The 15699-nt window shown below is 48.7% G+C and overlaps 1 protein-coding gene across 3 annotated transcripts in view; it reads left to right on the top strand.

Moving 5' to 3' along the window:
• The window catches only part of LOC103617932 (vascular endothelial growth factor receptor kdr-like), a 122827-nt gene that overhangs the window by 59367 nt on the left and 47761 nt on the right, over positions 1 to 15699 (top strand). For all 3 annotated transcript variants that reach the window (XM_017737571.1, XM_017737570.1, XM_008636283.2), the window contains exons 10-11: positions 6564 to 6714; positions 9112 to 9217. In XM_017737571.1, coding sequence (XP_017593060.1) covers positions 6564 to 6714; positions 9112 to 9217 — 257 coding nt within the window. The remainder of the gene's footprint in view (positions 1 to 6563; positions 6715 to 9111; positions 9218 to 15699) is intronic.

The following is a 15699-nucleotide window of genomic DNA, read 5'->3' as shown; positions in this document are numbered from 1 at the left end:
GAGCCCTTTCGGAGCAGCCAGCGTGCTCTGGCCACCACCTAGGGAGCGAGGAGTGTACTGAAGCACGACTTCATTCAGAAGTGGGATGAATAACCTCCTTCACCACTTTGCCTTTCTTGTTTGTCCCAGAGTTTCTCTCCTGTGCTCCCTCCAGGCTCTTCCAGCAAATACTGCTTTGGGCTCCAGCTGCTCCAGCCAAGTGGAGTTACATTCCCTCCTAGAGTCCTTGATTCCCCAAGCTTGTGCTGTATCTGTAGGAAAAGCAGGATTAAGTGGTGGAAATAACCTCCACCGTGGGCAGCAGAAACTCGGGCTCCTGTGAATTCCCCCTGTCCTGGGAAGGACTGGAATGAGAGTGGAGCATGGTACTGGTTACACCTCAATCTGTTCCCAGGCAGAAGCAGCTCCACAGCACTGAACGATGCACATTGCCCTACTCTGTAGTCAGGCCAGCTCTTCATATTCTGGTTTAAAAATCAAAGGCAATTCTGTGCTTGACCTTCCTTGGATTGCAAGGGATGAGTGGACATCAAAGGAGTCCCCAGTGATCTCCACAAAAGCCAAGAAGTATGTGGTGATCCATGAGAACAAAACCCCATCACCTCCCCAGAGCCTGAGCAGGGAGAGGGGAAGGAGCCTTGAGGATGAGGTTAATGCAGCTGGGCTCTGCCAGGGCCGAGGAAAAGAGCTCTGAGGGTGGGGGATCTCAGCTCCAGCCAGTGCAGGACAGAGGGGACATCCCACAGTCCCTTGTGTGTGGAAGGGTCACTGAAATCCCTGAGCTGAACACTGTGAGAAAGAAGAACTTCTTTGGATTCTTGGTGAAACCCGGCTGATGTTCAGGCTGGAGGACTGAGCCACACAAATGCTGTCCCTTCCCTCGCCTGCATGGCCCAGGGTCCTGCCAGGGCTTTCCTTTGTGGAGCACATCCAGCTCCTGCCCAGCTCCTTGGAGGATGAGCCACTCAGGAAAAGTCAAAGCAGAAAATCGAATTTTCCACCTCCTGGGCCAGCCGAGCAAACTAGAAATCCCAAAATAAAACCCATCCAGCCTCTTTCAATGTGTTCCTCCCCAAATCCATGGCTTTGCTTTCCTCCTGGGTTCTGGGAGCAATGTCTGTAGCCCATGGATGCAGGATGCAGAGCTCCAATCCACACTTCCAGCCTCGGTTATCAGGCACAGGCAGGAGAGAAACAACTTTTTCTGGGGGATTGATGAAGGAAAAGAAGAATGCAGCAGCACAAGGAGGCTGCAGCGGCCCTCTCACGTACACTAATCATGAACAAATCCTGAAGAGTTTTCTCCCTGACATCATCCAAGCCCTGCACACTTGCAGCTCCCAGGAGAGCCCTTGATGAAAAAGTCAGATGAGCTATTTTCATTTCTCTGGAAGTAGCCAAAGCAATTTTAGGAAGGGGAAGGTGGGGCCCTGCTGGAGTTTGCCAGAAAGATCCGAAGCATTCAGCTCACATCTTTGCAGCAGCAATCTCTGTCTGACAGTCCCCAAAACCCAGAGCGAGGGAGGAAGAGGCAGCACTTGCTTCCCACACTGTCCCTCAGCCAACCTGCAGGTACATTAACTGAGTTTGGGAAAGCAGGCAAAGGGGACAGAGAGAAAAATCCCCGAAAATTGCTTGCTCTGCTTAAAATGAGCCGTTCATCATCACCCATTTGCTTCTGAACTCTGTAAAAAAATAAGACGGGGAGAAACAGATGAGAGAAACCCCTTTTTTGCCCCAAAGCTGCATTGGGGGTGAATGACAGCTCTGGGAGAGCACTGGAAAAGAGATTTCTTCCTGCTCTGGGAAGAGAGAGGCATCCAAAAGTGACACAGGTCAGACAAACCCAAACCAAGCTGCACCATCATTTCAACACCAAAATTCCCTGTGGGGCAGGTCAAGTTCTCTGTGATTTCTCCTAATACCTGCTCCTCCAGGATCCAAGTGCCTGCTTCTCTCCCAGCCCTGGCATTCCCAGCCCATTCCAGAGGGTCACAGTGGAGCAGCTGGAGATTAGGCAGGGGCATAATCCTGACCCTAATCCTATTCCTGGCCGTGGTATTGACTCCCAGAGAGGTTTTGGCCACTCCTTTCAGCTGTTTCCTCACAGGTACCGTGGGGACAGGGCCGTGCACCCACCTGAGAGCAGCTGTGGGTGCAGGGTATGGGAAAAAACAGCAAACCAGCTACAACCAGCCCTAGAATAGCTCCCAGTCAAAATCACACAAGGCAGTGGTCAGTCTGAGACAAAACATGTGTTTTCAGGTAATTTCACTCAGTTTTTTCTTTTTTTTTTTCCTTTTAATGGAATGGAAAGAAATGAAATGTGAAGTGAACCCAGACAACTTTGTCATTTTTGGGTTTTACTCGGAGGGAAATTTCACCCTTTCCCAGTCCAAGCCTGCACTAGGAAGTTCCCTCTCTACCTTGCAGAATACTCACTTGTATTCCATTAAGTACTATACAAACATCAGATGGAAGGCTCCCAAGTGCAAATATTTTTTTGGGTTTAGGGAAGCAGAAAAGATAAATAGAAAATAAGTTGCAACTCCATCAAGGGTTTTAATGAAGCCCCATGTCCAGCAAAGTATATAAAATTGAGACTAATGCTTCACTGGCCTCTGTATGTTGTTTTAATGATGTGCTTAATATAAAAAGATTTTCTGAAGCCAGTTTGAATGGTAGTGGAGAAGGTGCATAAACAGCAGTTCAGTCAGAGGTCACTGAAAGGAAAGCAAAGTTTCTCTAAAAAAGGCAGAGAAACTTTCTCTGTGCTGTCCTCTATATTTGGATGCTCCTTTGGGTGACAGGTGTACAACCCCTCATGGCACCTGCAAGCAATTCAGGGAAAGAAGGGTCCTGCAGAGGGGTTCATGTCCTAATCCTTGTACAGATTATCTGCTCTTAATGCCACAAACTGGAGATAACAGCAGCGAGGAAGGTGAGATTTGCATAATGCTGATCAATTTGAAACCCACAGTAAGCAGAAGTGCTTTTTGATTGCATGTCCCAGTGCAGCAGCAGCCAAGTCTTTAGTTATTCAGGTCAGCTCTCACAGCAGCAGTTGCACCCCTGCAAGGCGAGCTGGGGATACGATCACACTTTTCCAGCCAGAGAGGATGAAAAGCCATTTATTTGGATACATTTAAAGCCATCTGCACAGCCCGCCTTCCCCACACAGCCAGGGACCAGAAAGCTTTTAAGGTTTGTTTGGCTTCTGCTCGAGAAAGCTCAGCCTGGCGAGGGCCGTGGCCAAGGGCTGGGAGCAGAGGCTGGGGGAAGCAGAGCAGGCAGCTCCTGGGGAGGAGAAGTGGGATAGGGAAGGAGGGAAGGAAGGGTGTGGAAGGAAGTGCTCTGGCAGTGCTTGCAGAGGGGTTTGTACCCACAGCCTGCCCCACGCTGGACATGAGCAGGGATAGGGGTTTGTGCATAACCCCTGTGCTGCTCAGCGAGCAAACGTGAAAGGGAGAGCAAAGCTCTGTCCGGAGGGGGATGGAGAGAGTTACCTGAAACTCTGCTTGGTGCCCCCTTGATGCCTTTTCCTGGTCTTAAAATCAAGAGTCGTACATGGTTAGAAGGGGAAAAGGGATTTTACCTTGGGATTTATTTTAAGGATCCTTAGGTGCACACGTTCAGGTCATGCATTGAGATGCACCCCACCAAGTCTGCCCCCAAAGATCGGGTATAACCTTATAGGGGTTACTAATTAGCAGATCTATCAAAGATTCCCCAATGAGAGGCTCAAGTGAGCCCCCCTCCCCAAGGAACCTTCCCCTGGATGGTTCTATCTTGGTTTACAGAATGTGTTCTGGAGAGGACCTTGGGCTCTGAGGCACACTGATCCCCGGCTACGAAGCTTCTGAAATGTTGAGTCTCTCAGCTTGACAAACAAGTCCAAGAATCTAGGCAAAACCCTCAGTAACGCCAGGCTCTGGGCTCAAAAGCCCTCCACAGGCTGATGTGAGAGCTGGGGACACTGTGCAGGTGCCAGCCCTGAGAAACTGGTCTGAGCCAATCCAAAGGGCCAGGCCCACCACAGAAACCAGTTCTTGGCTTTCCATCACCTGTGGAAGTGCTGTAAATAGGGTTTGGCCCAGCAAGGGGAAGGGCAAAGCCTTCAGGGGTGAAATGGCCGTGGCAGGGGGCAGAGGGTTGGAAAGGTTTCACCCCCAGAAATGTCCCCCATAGGAGGACCCCACTTTCCCCCCACAAACCCGCAGTGCTCCAGGGCCAGCACCTTGCAGGGACAGGGGAGCACAGTGGGGTGTGGGAGGGCTCTGTCCCCATCGTGGACAGCTGAGCAGGGTCACCTGCAGGGTGACACCACCTCCGTCACCACCTCTGCAGGGGAAAGGCACAGACTCTTGGAAAAGCTGCTTCAGTCTCTGAACTCGTGCCCACAATCAGCCACCACCTCGCTCTGTGTATTCTGAAAGAACACAGGGGAAGGCATTTCTAGCCAACCCCTCACACTTAAAAAAATAATTGCTTGATCATAAATAATGATTATTTCAATTGATGAATCATTTTGACTCATTTTAGGTCTCGAGTCATATTTAATGTGCCATAATTTTGGCATGGAGAATTCACTCCCCAGTCGTGCATATTCTTGTTAGAATTGGATCAAGTTAAATTAATATTTCTTTTTTAGGAGGAAAATTTAAATGACAGTCAACCAAGAATATAGAAAAATGTCCTGATATTAAAAGATTGTGATCAACCCTTGTCTCCCCATGCTCCTTCACATACACAAACACCAGTGCCCCTGCCCAAGTGTGTAAAGTTTTGTTTTTACAGCCCAAAACACAACACTTGAGTAACCTTTCACATAACACTTGTGTAACCTTTCACACAACATTTGTGTAACCTTTCACACTGAACTTCGAGTCTTTCTCCAAGTGAAAATCACACTTTTGAGGTCAGTCCAGGCATGTCAAACACAGGATTTGAGACTGAAAAGCGTCTGAGTTAATAAAAAATGTGCTTCTCCCTCTGGGGAGAATTTACAGAATTATTTTTATGATCAGAAATAATTTATTAGTGGGAAATTAGAGGCCAGCTAAGGAAATTCACTGTTAGTCCCAATAGTTTGTCCTGTGAATTGCTCAGGAATCTCCAAGCACTTGGAATCCTACAGCTCAGCTCAGCGAGAGCCACACCAAACAGGGGCCAGCGTTTGGGTTCCTTAGGGGAAATGTTAATCAGGACCTACTGAAGCTCCTTCAAACAGCCAGTGTTTTATGACAGGATGGAATATGGCTGAACCTGCTCCAGTCAATGCTTCCATGGGGTGGAGAAGGAAATACTGATGTGTTTTCAGGCACTGGTGAGGTCAGAAGATCTTTCAGAGTCTGACCATGAGAAATGCCAAGTGAGAGTCCCACCAAGACCCGGGAGCAGCCTGGTCAGTCCTCTCTTAAGGGGGCTGGAAGGCAAAAAAAGATTATTTAAAAAAAAAGAGGGAAAGGGCTCAAGATTGATGAGGTGGGCAATAGCTCATATTTACATATCTGGGGCCTCCCTGACAGCAGAAAAAATAAGTTAACCCAAAAAATAGAAATCTAATCTACATTCACTTCCCAGCTTGTCAGAAGGCCTCGGTGCAGAGCAGCCTCTCTTGGCAGCACAGGGGTGTCCCATGGAGGGACCCCACCAATAAATCTGTTTGATTTCCTGTTATGAGAAGCAGACAAAGAGATAGGGCCAGGGATGGGCAGAGCTGTCTGCACAAGGGAAGAGCCTGTGCTTTCACCCCAAACCCAAACCCACCCTGTCCGAGGTTAGGAAAAGTTCACTTCACTTTGGGGCTTTTTTCCCGTTATTTCTCCTTTCCGTGCCTTCCCGTGGGAGCTGGAAGGAGACAGGACAAAGCGTTTCTTTCCTGCTGGCAACGAGCAGCCCTGAAAGTGTGACAAAAAGTTTGCTCTTGAGAGATTTCCAGTGCGAGGGTGTGATCTTGCAGCCCCTCCAGATGTGAGTAATGCCGTGACATTTTTAATGGGTGTGTGGTTGGTGAGAATTTCTTGGCATTTCTCTCCAAGTGTTTCCCCACACCACTCCTTCCTCGCTTTCCTGTCCCCTCCATCCAGTGCACGTTACACACACACAGAAAAGGAAAGATTTCAGATGAAAAAGGTGTTTTGTCCCAAAGCCCTGAGGACCTGGTGGCTGCCCTGCAGAGCAGCAGCTGCCTGATAAGGTTCCTCTCAGGAGCTGACATCAGCACTCCAATCCCCTTTTGCCCACTGCCCGATCCTGCAGTCCCTGCCCAAGAGTGTTCCATGGCATGAATTTTCCAGAAGTCTGGCAGGTCCACACCAACACTTGGAAGGGATTAGGATGAATGTGGTAGCATTGCAGTGTATTCTGTGAAATGCCACAACCAACACCCTTGTTTCTGTGGAGGAGTATTTTCAGAACTGCTGGGAATTTCCCCACAACACCAGCAGCCTCACTGGATCATCACTTCTCCCAGCAAAATGTTTCAAAACCTTTTATAGAAACATGACCATGGATGTAAATTTGCTCATTTGCATTTTTGTGGGTTTTTTTTTTTCCTTTAGAGAGACCCAAGATCTATGAAAAGGAAACAGATTTTGATAAGATTGTGCGGGTGGAATTGAGAAGCAAACACAAAATCCAGTGCACAGCAAGCGGGAATCCCGAGCCGAGGATCGAGTGGAAGTGGCAGCCCTGCAACCTCACAGACACCCTGTAAGTGCCATCCCTATGGGTGAACATGTTCCTGAATTGTTGGGTCGTTTCCAGTCAGGTTTTCTTTCCCCTCCATCCTAACTCATCTGAGCTGAAACCACAAGCAGAGTGAAGATCTCCAGGGTTCTGAGCCCAGCTGGTGTCTCTGTTCGTGCGCCTTGTGTATTACCTGAACTGTGTTAAATAAGTTTAAAGTGACTAAAGATCACTGAATTTTCTTTACCTTGCCCAGCAATGCCCCTGTGACTTTCCCAGACCTTTCCTTAGCGCTGCTGAATGCCGTGAATGCTCTGACAAAGGAAAACCAGCAGGATTTGTGGGCAGAGCTAACAAACCTTTTGCCCTGCAAGCTCTGCCAGACAAACCTGCTGAAGGCTTGGCTTCCTTAAATCCATGTGGGATTCATGGCACTTCCCAAGGGCTGTCTTCACTCGTGCACGCTGAGCTCAGGCTCCTGTGGCAGCCTCTGTGTCCCAGAAACTGGAAGAGGGAACTGTGTCTTACTGGGGACCCTTCTGTGCTGGAGGCTGAGGTGTGAACACACAGCAAAGTCACTGGGTCAGAGCTGCCAGAGGAAGGAGGCCAGGGAACAGGCGGGATGGCTTTGGAGCTTTGCCTAAAGGAGACATTCCCTCTGCTCCTGCAGTTCCCTGAGCAGAGGGGTCTGCAGAGAGAGGCCTTGGCTGATGCCCAGTCGCTTCCCTGGTAGCTCCTGGGCACATGCAGGAGCCAGGTCCTGCACAGTTCTGACCACTTCAGCTCCTCCCTGCAGTGAGAGGGATGAAATCAGGTTTTCCATCCGTAAAAGAAATGAAGACAAGTCTAGAAAGTGAGAGGGAAAATTGCTGGATGGTGCCTTGTTTTCTCACTCATTTATTGCTGTGAATGGCAAACTGTGAGACAGGGGAAAAACGTGGAGGAGTCCTTTCCCAGGTTCTCTGGTGCAGCACAGAGATGTTGGGAGATCCAGTCTCAGCTTGGGAGGGACCTTGTGTGCCTGCCCAGGGAGGTATCCCGCAGTTACTCTGCTCCTGTGGGAATAAACCCGGGGATTTGTTGGCGTTGTTGGAGGCGCAGGGCAGCAGGAGGCACAGGGGCTCTGCTTGGGAGGGGCTTAACAAGAGCAGGGTGGAAACACCACGTGGAAACAGGTTCTGCATAGTCTAGGAAAGCCACAGAGATGACCCAAAATCTTTTCCAGACCTTTGTGTCTAGGGGGAGAGAATTGGCCATGAGTGCCGAATTAAACCAGATCCAAACCAGTGACCTGGTGGCAGAGGACCTCACATAACCCTTGTTGCAGCTCTCTGGCTCTCTGATCTTATCAATTTAAATACAATTGCAGAGTGGCTCTACCTCTGCTGGCCCCAGGGGCAGCCTTATCTTTCTGCAGCAGAAGCTGGAGGAGGATTCCTGTGGGAAATGACACAGCCCCCATTTCCTTCTGTTGTCTGACTTCCTCTCTCTCTCTTTCTCTCCCCCCACTCTGCCTCAGCAGTGCCCTTTGAATCCCTGAGCACCAGCATTGTCCCTTAGAGCTGGGATGTGATTTACTTCCTCTGAGCTTTTCCCCTTCATCCTAGGGACAGGATTGTGCCTTGCAGGAAGTCCTTCAAGACATCTTCTAATTAGGCCCCTCTGAGAGCTGTAAACCCTCCCCTGACCCAGGGTGTTGCCCCTGTGCTTTGTGTGCCTTTGGCTGATTTATGGATGAATTTTCTGCAGCATCAGCCCTTGGTCAGCACCTATAAAAGTCCATATTCATTTCACCTCCTGAAACCCCGTGGTGGGCTCAGAGCCTTTGCTTTTCTAGGAATGAGAAGAGCTGTGTCTCTGCTTAGTTTTTCCAAGTTCAGAAAGACAGGAAAGCTTCTTGGCCTGGATGGTGCAGTTGGACCTTCCCACATGACATCTTTCACACTCTGCTCCTTGCCCATATTCCAAAATGAAGATTGATACCTGTGGAATGTTTTTTCCCTCAGCCCACACTTCCTGTTGGAAGCTGAGCACAGACAGACACTCAGCGACATCCACCTCCCTGCACTTTGGAGTGACGGGCATTAAGAATTTGGAAAGATAACTTATAATAGCCAGATTAAACTGACATGATTGAATTAGCTGTCCAGTATTTTCCATTTTCAATCTTTGGAAAGTTTTGGGGGGGGTCCATTGCTGGTCATGAACTGATTTTGTTTGCCTCTGTCAAGGTGCTTTGTAAATAATTTTGAAGTGTTGCAAAGAAGGAATGGAGGAATTTCACAAAGAAGTAACAGATTCCAGCAGCAACAGCTTTGGGGAGTTTTTCAGACCTATGACTATAATTTAAGACTGACATTCTCTCGCTCCAACACACCTCCCTGCTTACCTTGAACACCATCTCTGCTTTTCTACCTCCAGGTGCAATCCTGAGGGGCCAAAAGTTACGGTTCGGGAGAACACAGTCGTAGGAAACAAGATCAGGAGCATTGAGAACACCCCCATGAGGCAGGGGGATAAACCAAAGGTATGTGTGGGACGATGGGGATGATGTCAGGGAATGCTCACCCCCAGCTCCTGGTTCCCAAGCTGCTGAGGGTTCTTTGCATGCTTGGAATTCCCCAGCGCTGGGATCATCTCAGATCTCTGCTGTTTACAAGTGCTGGGCTTTGGGAATGATGTCACACGCCCTGTTTAAAACTCTCCCAAGACTTTGGGGTCAAAACCCTCTGTGTCTCCCTCAGTCTTGAGAAAGTGTGAGAGTGGTTCAGTGCGAGGGGTGCTGTCATGAGCACTGATAAGGACTCTGAGTTCATTAAACACTTGGAGAGCTCTTTGTCCTGCCCCCCTTTTTCCTGTCCCCCTTTGTCCTGCCCCCGTTGTCCTGCCCTGTTTTCCCTACTCCCAGCAGCAGGAGCTGACCAAGTGTGTGTTGTGCAGCCCTGCAGGGCCACAGGTACCTGCTCTGATTTCCAGAGTGTGCAGGTCCTGGGCTGAAACCACTTCACTGGGACAATGAAGGAGGGAAAACCTTCCTCCTACACTTCCCTGCCTGCTTCCCTGTCCAACAGCCCTGGGATCACCCTGCCTGTGTGAACTGAGAGATCCCACCAGGAATTACCTGCTCAGTGTCCCCCAGGTGCTACTGGCTGATATCCACATGTCCATGCTGGGAATCTGCTGTGGATTCAGGGCCTCCTGGCTCTGCTGGGCTCTGGCTGGGATTACCTGTTGGACTTGCAGGGGTTGCTGGCTCCAGGAGTGGGTTTGCAGCTGCAGCTTTGGAGGTGGATGGTCCAGATGGTTCAGTGTCTGATCCTGCAAGGTGCTGGACGCTGCTGTTCAAATCCTGGTTCACCTTTGAGCATGGGATAATTCTGGAGTTACTCCTGTGCTTAAAGTCAAGCACAAAGCTAAAGTGCTCTTCTGGATTTGATCCAGACTAAATCAGCATCTGTCAGGATCAGTGCCTCAGCCATCTGCTCTTTCTCAGGGAGACTTTCCAGTTCTAAACATAATCCAAACCAGAGCTCTGAAAACATGGAGCTTGGGCTGGGAAGGAGAAAATCAGTGTTCGCCTCTCATTCCTGAGTTTTTCCATTGCTGGGAGATATTTATAAATTGAATTTATTTAGATGGCATAGTGCCCCTTAAGATCTGGCTTTAGTGTATTCTTTAAGAATTTTAGATCTTAGGTAAAAGCAGCTCTCTAAAAAGTGCTAATTATTTCTAAAAATGGAGTTTGGTGACATTTACCTTCAAAGCTTCTTCTTTTTCTAAGACTTTCTTGTTGCTTCATGGGCTGACAAGAGCTTTGAAACTCTCAGGGCTACTGTTTGTCTCCACAGATATATAGATATAGATATAGATATATAGTCTGTCTAAATACATGATCTGGTGTCCCAGAGCTTGGTCTGTGTCTTATGATCACTCTTCAAGTTCTTTCAGTCCCCATATAAAAGTGAAGGGTTTCACAATTGCTGTGGCTCAAAAAATACTTGTTGGTTGCTGAATCGTGGAAGTGAGGAGCACGAGGGAACCTCCACACCAGGACCCCGTGGAGTCCTCAAAGATCTCCTTGTTCCCCAACTGCTCCTCTCTCTGCCCTGCACAGCCACCTCTGCTCCTTCTGCACTCCCCTGGCATCCCCAAGAGTTCATTTTTAGATGTGTTCTAAAGGGTTGCAGCTCAGCCTTTAACAGCCCTTTAACTTCAGCTTTTACATATTTCATGATTAAAGTTACCAGCTGCATAATTGTACAATTTATGGGATATTAATTATTTTTCTCCCTGGCTGAAAACGCAGTCTGAGGCATTTTCTATTAATTTTTATGTCCTGATTAAGAGTTATTCAAATGAATATAACTAAATTATAGGAATCTCAGCATTCAGCACTTGGTCTTCCTGCTTACATTGCAGACAATTCCTGTCCTTCCCCCTTTCTGAAGTCCAAGGTTCTGTGTTAATTGGAATCTTTATAATAAAAAATATCATTTTAAAAAAAGACACTGAGGAAAAAGTCTTCAGACTTTTCCTTGAGTTTTTATCAGTCGTTATTCCCACCAGGAATGGAACAGACAGGAAACAGCCCAATCCATTCCCACCATATCCCAGCAAATAACTCATCTGCACTGACCAAGCAGATGAAATAATAAAGATGTTGGAATCTGAGCTTTCAGGAGCTGTGTTAGGAACCTGGGATTAGCTGAGGTTTGGGATTTTCCTGTGGGATTTGAGCCAGTCCCATGAGCACTGGAGTCTTGGGCAGAAGGTGGAATTCACCTGGGCTCTAGGATTTGTCAGCACCAAGAGTTCACCATTGGGAGCTGCAGCAATAAAAGCTGGTCCAATGATATATGAAAACTTGCATTAATTGTTTAGAGCTGCTAAAAACATGGGAATAACTCCCCTGGAATCATCAGATGCAGAAAGTTGCCCAAAGCAAGCTGGCAGGGCAGCAAGCATGGGTTTTTTCAGCAAACCACTGGTGCTCTTTGATCACATGAAGCTCTTCAGACATCTCCTGACAGAAGTGCCATGTAAAATCGAGCTCTCTTGTCATCATCCTCACAATGATTATTCCATGAGTATTCCACAGACAGAGAAGTGAATTTCACCTCCTCCTGCCTTCCTAAGCCTGAGTCTCATTCCTAAGGAAAAGTGTGTGGTTATGGTTGAGGTAATGATGGGTTTCAGTGAAGTTTTGGTCCGACAGGGGTCGAGGCAGTTGCACTGGGATGGGTTCATTCTCCCTGGGGTTTTGAGCCCATGCTGAACTCACTTTGGGATTTAAAGCACTGCGTGGCTGCTCTGAATCTCCTTTTTCACACCAGGTGTAACACCCGTGACTGCAGGAATTGCCTGGCTTTTCAAGTCACAAGGAGCTAGGTTGCTATTTTATTTTCTTTCCTGTTAGCAAAATAACAAACTGGCCTGAGCTTGAGATCAGCAGAGGAGAATAGCAAGGCTCATGCATAATTCAGTCCCACTGGGGGGTTCTTTTCATCTCTTTTCTCCCTTTCATGTCTATATGAGAGTGGCCGGGCCACGTGGACATTTCTGCTGGTGAAATTCACAACCACTCAAGAAAACTGACCCAAAATGCCAAGTTTAGCCCTCCTGAAGGAACAAAAAGACTACATTAGAGCAGTGGGATGTGTGTGGTGAAAAGTGTGTGAGCAGCTCAGCCAGGCTGTTCAAATCTGTCACTTCAGGAAGCTCCTCCAGCCCTGTCATGCCAGGCTGTGCCAGGGAAGGGGCACAGCCACAGGGACGGGGTTGGGACACAGCAGCACCCCCTGGGAGACCAGCCCGGGTGTTTCAGGCACTGCCCAGGCACAGGAGCACATGGCACTGTCCTTGGTGGGTCTGGTGAGAGCCTGGCCAGCAGCAGGGACGTCAGAACTGGCTCTTTGTCTTCCCTGGCTCCTGAATTCCAGAGCTGCCGTCACTGGAGGAAGGAGCAGGGGGTGGTAATTGCTCAGGACTAGCCAGGATTTACCCACCTGCTCCAGGTGAGCAGTCCCTCCATGCCACAATTCCTCCAGAGGCACCTCAAACCTCCAGTCTGCCCAGTTCCCAGGCCAGTCCAGCACCTTTCCTGACTGCACAGCTCTGCTCACCCTGAGGAAGGCACTGGCTGCTCCCCTTTCCCAGGGAGAGAAACACCCCCTGCCAGAGGTGGGAGCAAAGCTGCAAGTCCTCAGCCAGCTCCCAGACTTCTCTTATCACTCGTCCTCAGTCCATCCTTTAGCGTGTTTTGAGTGAATGAACTCGGATCCTGGATCAGGATTGTCAGGCTCTGCAAACAAGTGTTATTGTGTGCCACTCAAGTGGATGGATTAGGAGTGAGTTGAATGTTTTCTGTGCAGGGTCCCTGGTGAAGTTCCTATAATTCCATCTCCCTGTAGCCACCTCCAGCCCAGCTCTGCCAGAGTCAGACAGCTGAGAAGTTTTCCACTGATGTTTTCCCCTCCTCATCCTCGCCCACGGGCAGCTAACGAAGTGAAAGAGGAAGAATTGGTAATTAAAGCTCTCGGAGGGAGGGATTAGACAAAGCAAAGAGAAAGCAAGGAATAACAAGAGATATTAATTCATGCTGGCTCCAGCTTAAAAAAGGTCTCGTTGCTCTGTCCTTACTACAAGATGTCTTAAAACACTCATGGTGCACGGCTGGGGAATGTTATTTGGCTGCTTCTAAAATAAGTTATTTTTATCAGTTCAGGAACATTACATATGGACTTTATTGAACTCTCCCATTAGGAGTTTTCCCAGCAGCAAGCTCTATTTAGTTGTCAGAGCTGTTCTTCAGAGATCAGTCATTTTATTCCTTTGCTTATTGAGTTTTAAACTTAGTTTATTCTTTCCTAGTAATTATTTATTAGCTAATAATCCCTTCCTCGGGCTCACAGTATTGGGTGGCCTTTGGGTTAAGAAATAGGAAATGGAGCCCTTAATTCCAAATCCAACCCAGGCAGTCCAGACTGGGATGTGTGGTGTTTGGTGTGCAGTGAGCTGCCAGGATCCCATCCAGCTCCCACTAGGAAGATGTCTAGACACTACATGCCAATAATTTGTTATTAATTAGCCTGGTCCCAGTGCTGCCTGCACAAAAGCTGAGGCTGGGACAGCCACCTGTGGCTGCAGCATGTTGGCAGCTGGGGACGTGGCAGGGGAACTGGAAACTGCACATTTCCAGGCTGTAAATAGTTCATTAATGGTATTTTCAGTGCAGAGACACAAAGTTTTAGGGCAATTACAGCATCATTATTCAGCTTAGCAGAGAGTGCTGCGCTCTGGGTTTTCCGGGTAGAAGGCAAGAGAAGCAGCTGTGGGGTGAGCCCTGCCTTGATTGTGCAATCCCAGAGGGTTTGGGGTGTGAGGGACTTAGAGACCATCCAGTGCCACCCCTGCCCTGGGCAGGGACACCTCCCACTGTCCCAGGCTGCTCCCAGCCCCAATGTCCAGCCTGGCCTTGGGCACTGCCAGGGATCCAGGGGCAGCCCCAGCTGCTCTGGGCACCCTGTGCCAGGGCCTGCCCACCCTCCCAGGGAACAATTCCTTCCCAAAATCCCATCCAGCCCTGCCCTCTGGCACTGGGAAGCCATTCCCTGTGTCCTGTCCCTCCATGCCTTGGCCCCAGTCCCTCTGCAGCTCTCCTGAAGCCCCTTTAGGCCCTGCAAGGGGCTCTGAGGTGTCCCTGGATCCTTCCCTTCTCCAGGTGAACATTCCCAGCTCTCTCAGCCTGGCTCAACAGCAGAGGGGCTCCAGCCCTGGGAGCAGCTCTGTGGCCCCTCTGGACTCATTCCAACATGTCTCAAGCTTTTCTACCCTGGCTCTGATTCCAGGAGTGGAAAATGCTTCTCCAGGTGCATGGACTAAGCACACACAGGAATATTCCCTCGGAATTTTTCCACTGTCTACTAAAGGTCCTCAGATTCTGGGATTGTGCCCCTGCAGAGAGCAACACTTTGCACTGTTAACAATGGGAGAAGATCCCTGAGTTTGGGTGCTCAAGTTCAAACCAGTTTTTCATTAGGGATGGCATTTAGAAGAACAAAATCCCTATCCCGACCTGCCACTGTGACCAAATACTCACAAATTTCAAATTTCAACTACCAAACCTATCAGGATTAGGTTAATTTGACCACTGAGAACTTTATTTCAGATGTTGGAAAGATAACTGGGCTGTCAGGCTCAGGGATTTACCCAGGAGCACACAGCTGGAGTGAAATAATGATTCACAATCTTTCCAAGGGATTCATCTTACAAGATAATCACTCAAAATCCTGAATTGCCAGCTCTGGGATCACGTGAAGATCTCTGCTGGATGCTGCTGGTTTAAAAGTCACAATCTGGAGGGCTCTGGGAGGTGCCAGTTCAGGGCCAAGTCAGGAAAGTGCCTTGTCTGTGGTGCTCAGGTGTGTAACGAGCTGGTATCCAAGTGCACGACAACGATTGGAGCATCCAAACAAGAAAATTACTTTCTCTCTATCCCTCAGTAGTTTTTTTCCCCCCAAGAATTTGTCCCCAGATTGTTTCCCACTGTCATTTACCATCTTTTTCACCTTCATATCTAGACAAGACTGAGATTAGCCCCAGTGAGGTCTCAGGATAGCTATTTGCTCTTTTTTTTTGGTTTTCCCACTGCCCCACCAGACCTTTCCTGAGTTATGGAGCTGGAGATGTCAGCATCTGTGTGTGTATGTGCTCATGAGCGTTTACCTCTGGGCCACCAAGCAGCTTGAGGCATTGCATCAGTGTTTAGAAGAGCCCCAGTGTCACCCCGAACATTTTGGACGTGTCCCAAAATGGATATTTTATGATTCTGACTGGCTCTACAGCGTTATCCTCCACTTCCCAGCTAGAGCTGTCACTTAGGAAGACTAACTGCTGTTAAAAAGCTGTCCAAATGTATCCCCTCCTGTCCTCAGCATGGACATTTACATTGGCTTTTCCCAAACATGAAATCCTCAGATCCATGAGAACAAAGATGTTGGTCCTGATTCA

The sequence above is a fragment of the Corvus brachyrhynchos genome, unplaced genomic scaffold, assembly GCF_000691975.1.
Source record: "Corvus brachyrhynchos isolate BGI_N302 unplaced genomic scaffold, ASM69197v1 scaffold346, whole genome shotgun sequence".
In the NCBI taxonomy this organism is placed as follows: domain Eukaryota; kingdom Metazoa; phylum Chordata; class Aves; order Passeriformes; family Corvidae; genus Corvus; species Corvus brachyrhynchos.
This window is presented reverse-complemented; position numbering and strand designations above follow the sequence as displayed.